The 5,000-nt window shown below is 51.0% G+C and overlaps 1 protein-coding gene across 1 annotated transcript in view; it reads right to left on the bottom strand.

Annotated features, from left to right (window-relative positions):
- The window catches only part of LOC143280576 (uncharacterized), a 32,318-nt gene that overhangs the window by 22,387 nt on the left and 4,931 nt on the right, over positions 1–5,000 (bottom strand). The window contains exon 2 of the mRNA XM_076585277.1: positions 1,429–1,573. Coding sequence (XP_076441392.1) covers positions 1,429–1,573 — 145 coding nt within the window. The remainder of the gene's footprint in view (positions 1–1,428; positions 1,574–5,000) is intronic.

Raw genomic sequence — 5,000 nt, 5'->3', positions numbered from 1 at the left:
CTTATTAAGAAGAATAAGCAAAACAAAAGGACAATATTAATGATTTAAACATGCAATAAAGTATGAATTCTTTATTCTGCGACGTTTATTGTATACATTACATGCAAACATCAGTGCAGGAAAATACGTGTATACAGGTGCCGACATGCTTGTGTGCATGTCTGTAAGTTTATATGCTGGTAGCAATGTGCGTGCGTGCGTGCGTGCGTGTGTGTGTGTGTGTGTGTGTGTGTGTGTGTGTGTGTGTGTGTGTGCATGTATGTGGGTATATGTGTATGTACATTGATATCAGATGATATATTTAGTATCAGGAAATAGTGGTGCTTAGTCTTTTTGCTTTTTTTCTGGTCGTATGTCACTATTTCTGTTTTTGATGTTAAAAAAGAAATTGAAAATAGGTTCATTGAAAAAACTACTGTCTTATTGATTTGTGAATTTAGTTTGTTGGGGTTCTCTTTTTTTCTTTTCTTTTTTTTGTGTGCCTATTATGAGAAGACGATTTATGACTGACACAAACTTCACAAACTTTTCTCTTACCTCGAAAGGAACATGAGCAAGACAAAGGGAAAGAATGCAGAAAGTGGAAAAATATAAAACGTTAAAACAATGTATCAGAAAACGTTGTTTTTTTGTGATACCAAAAACACATGAAGCGTGCCGGGGGAAAATAAATACATAAATTATCAATAAAAACAAATGAAAATAATCATGAAATCTGGATTAAAATCCATCCGAAGAAAGAAAGAAAGAAATGAAAACAGACAGAAACAGTATCAGTATAAGTAGCTCAAGGAGGCGTCACTGCGTTCGGACAAATCCATATACGCTACACCACGTCTGCTAAGCAGATGCCTGACCAGCAGCGAAACCCAACGCGCTTATAGTCAGGCCTTGAGAGTCAGAAACAAAACGATTCAATGAATCTCTCAAACCATCCAATCAAACCGTCTGGACTGGTGGCCCAGTGTCAATGCACCCGGCTAGGAAACGCGGGTCCGGTCCATGGGTTCGATTCCCATGAACGGACCGGGATTTCTACTCACCTTTGCGCTAGAACCTCGAGTGGTGGTCTGGGTGCTAGTCATTTGGGTGAGACAATAAACCAAGGTCCCGTGTGTAAGCATGGAGTAAGCGCATGTAAAAGAACCCACGGCTACGAAAGGATTGTCTAAGGAATAATTCTGTAAGGAAAATCCATTTTGGTTGTAAAACAAAAACACTTGCAGAAAGGAAAAAAAAGGAAAGAAAGAAACGCGCGCGCGCGCGCGCGCACACACACACACACACACACACACACACACACACAACACAACACAACACACACACACACACACACACACACACACACACACACACACACAACACAACACACACACACACACACACACACACACACACACACACACACACACACACACACACACTCACCACTGACGTCCAGAACTGTCTCCAAGTCATCCTCAACCTTCTTAGAGACAGCGGGGGGACCAGGGACCGGACCCTGTTTGTCCGTGTTTGTCTTGCTGCCGAAAGAGTAGGCTGAGTAGAAGCTGAAGGCCCTGTCCCGCTGAGGCTGTGAACAGGAAGCACGTATCGATCGATGAGAAAGATAATGAGGGAAGAGGGGGAAGAGGGGGGCGGTGAGGAATAACAGGGAGGAAGAGGAAGAGACCAATGAGGAAGACTAAAACAGAGTGAAGAGGGAGGAAGAGGAAGAATCCAGTGAAGAACGCATCGATCGACGAGGAAGACAATGGGGCAAGATGGGGGAAGGGGGGGGGGAGGAGGAAGAAGAAGAACAGGGAGGAAGAGGAAGAGACCAATAAGGAAGACAAGAAACAGAAGGAAGAGGAAGAAGGAGGAGGAGGAGGAGAACGACGAGGAGAAGAAAAAGGAGGAGGAAGAGGAGTGGGAGGAGGAGGAGGAGGAAATGATAATTAAGATAATGAGGCTGATGACGATGACGATGACAACGATGACAGGCGGAGAACAAGCGGGAGGCTCTGTCCCGATGAAACTGTGAAGAGGAAGAAAAGTTTCAGTTTCAGTTTCAGTAGCTCAAGGAGTCGTCACTGCGTTCGGACAAATCCATATACGCTACACCACATCTGCCAAGCAGATGCCTAACCAGCGGCGTAGCCCAACGCGCTTAGTCAGGCCTTGAGAAAAAAAAAGGTGAATAAATAATAGATAAGGGTACATAAATAAGTAAATAAATACATAAATAGATAAATAAATAAATAATAATTATAATATGAATTTTAAAAAAATGTAGTAATGATAATAAAGAAAGAAAGAAAAGAAAGGTGAGAAGAACAAGGAGTACGAGGAGAACGAAAAAAAGAAAAGAAAGAGAAGGGAGGAAGCGGAAGTAAAGTAGGAGGACGAGGAGATGAATGGGGACGAGGAGCGGGAAGAGGGGGGAGGGGGGAGAGTAGAACAGAACAAGAAAGATGAATACACGTACTAATGCGCTACCGTTCGCCAGGATATAGTGAACAGTGGGCCTTGACAGTAAAAGAGTCAAGTAAAAAGAGGGCTTATTCTGTCGTTTGCTGAACAGTTTCGCAAGGGAAAACAGGCGAAACTAAGAGAGAATCACGCTTGCGCTGTAAAAGACTTTAACTCACTCAGTACGGCCAGTCCTCTCTTTTCCTCAACACAGACCCCTCGGATGTCCAGTGCTCTCTTCTCTCTCTCCCTCTCTCTCTCTCCCTCTCTCTCTGTCTCTCTCTCACACACACACACACACACAGAAAGCCGAGACCCTTCAGCTACATCACTGGGGGAGGTGGGGGGAGGAGGGAAGGAGGCGGGGGCCGGGGTCATCGAAACTTTGCAAGAACCGTTAATTTGTAATGCAAGACTTGTCTCGCACGAGTTTCGATCTTTTCAAGCGCCGCCTCAGACTCCTAGCGACAATTCCCACCCCCACCCCCACCCCCCCAGTTACACTTCCTCACAAAGGGCCTTCAGCCTATCCTTTCATGTTCGGGGGTCTGATCAGCATAAGTTTGGGTGAGTCTTATTGAATGATTTGTTCCCAGTGGATCTGGAAGCTTGCGCAATGAAGAGGTGAGTGGGTGGGTGGATGAGAGAGTGGAGGTGGGTGGAGAAAGATGGGGAGGGGGGAGGAGAGAGAGTGGAGGTGTGTGGAGAAAGATGGGGAGGGGGGAGGAGAGAGTGGAGGTGTGTGCAGAAAGATGGGGAGGGGGGAGGAGAGAGTGGAGGTGTGTGGAGAAAGATGGGGAGGGGGGAGGAGAGAGTGGAGGTGTGTGGAGAAAGATGGGGAGGGGGGGGGAGAGTGGAGGTGTGTGGAGAAAGATGGGGAGGGGGGGAGGGAGAGAGTGGAGGTGTGTGGAGAAAGATGGGGAGGGGGGGAGGAGAGAGTGGAGGTGTGTGGAGAAAGATGGGGAGGGGGGGGGGAGGAGAGAGTGGAGGTGTGTGGAGAAAGATGGGGAGGGGGGGAGGAGAGAGTGGAGGTGTGTGGAGAAAGATGGGGAGGGGGGAGGGAGAGAGTGGAGGTGTGTGGAGAAAGATGGGGAGGGGGGAGGAGAGAGTGGAGGTGTGTGGAGAAAGATGGGGAGGGGGGGGGAGAGTGGAGGTGTGTGGAGAAAGATGGTGAGGGGGGGGGGAGGAGAGAGTGGAGGTGTGTGGAGAAAGATGGGGGGGGGGGAGGAGAGAGTGGAGGTGTGTGGAGAAAGATGGTGAGGGGAGGGGGGAGGAGAGAGTGGAGGTGTGTGGAGAAAGATGGGGAGGGGGGGGGAGGAGAGAGTGGAGGTGTGTGGAGAAAGATGGTGAGGGGAGGGGGGAGGAGAGAGTGGAGGTGTGTGGAGAAAGATGGGGGGGGGGGAGGAGAGAGTGGAGGTGTGTGGAGAAAGATGGGGAGGGGGGGGGAGAGAGAGTGGAGGTGTGTGGAGAAAGATGGTGAGGGGAGGGGGAAAGAATGGAGATGTGTGGAGAAAGATGGGGAGGGGGGTGGGAAAGAATAGAGATGTGTGGAGAAAGATGGGGAGGGGGGGGAGAGAGTGGAGGTGTGTGGAGAAAGATGGGGAGGGGGGGGAGAGAGTGGAGGTGTGTGGAGAAAGATGGGGAGGGGGGAGGAGAGAGTGGAGGTGTGTGGAGAAAGATGGGGAGGGGGGAGAGAGTGGAGGTGTGTGGAGAAAGATGGGGAGGGGGGGGGGAGAGAGTGGAGGTGTGTGGAGAAAGATGGGGAGGGGGGAGGGAGGAGAGAGTGGAGGTGTGTGGAGAAAGATGGGGAGGGGGGGGGAGAGAGTGGAGGTGTGTGGAGAAAGATGGGGAGGGGAGGGGGGAGGAGAGAGTGGAGGTGTGTGGAGAAAGATGGGGAGGGGGGGAGAGAGTGGAGGTGTGTGGAGAAAGATGGGGAGGGGAAGGAGAGAGTGGAGGTGTGTGGAGAAAGATGGGGAGGGGGGGAGAGAGTGGAGGTGTGTGGAGAAAGATGGGGAGGGGAGGGGGAGGAGAGAGTGGAGGTGTGTGGAGAAAGATGGGGAGGGGAAGGAGAGAGTGGAGGTGTGTGGAGAAAGATGGGGAGGGGGGGAGAGAGTGGAGGTGTGTGGAGAAAGATGGGGAGGGGAGGGGGGAGGAGAGAGTGGAGGTGTGTGGAGAAAGATGGGGAGGGGGGGAGAGAGTGGAGGTGTGTGGAGAAAGATGGGGAGGGGGGGAGAGAGTGGAGGTGTGTGGAGAAAGATGGGGAGGGGGGAGAGAGTGGAGGTGTGTGGAGAAAGATGGGGAGGGGGGAGAGAGTGGAGGTGTGTGGAGAAAGATGGGGAGGGGAAGGAGAGAGTGGAGGTGTGTGGAGAAAGATGGGGAGGGGAAGGAGAGAGTGGAGGTGTGTGGAGAAAGATGGGGAGGGGAAGGAGAGAGTGGAGGTGTGTGGAGAAAGATGGGGAGGGGGGAGAGAGTGGAGGTGTGTGGAGAAAGATGGGGAGGGGGGGAGAGAGTGGAGGTGTGTGGAGAAAGATGGGGAGGGGGGAGAGAGT

Source organism: Babylonia areolata, chromosome 3 (genome assembly GCF_041734735.1).
Source record: "Babylonia areolata isolate BAREFJ2019XMU chromosome 3, ASM4173473v1, whole genome shotgun sequence".
Lineage (NCBI taxonomy): Eukaryota > Metazoa > Mollusca > Gastropoda > Neogastropoda > Buccinidae > Babylonia > Babylonia areolata.
The sequence above is the reverse complement of the archived record's forward strand: the minus strand, read 5'-3'. Positions and strand labels throughout refer to the sequence as shown.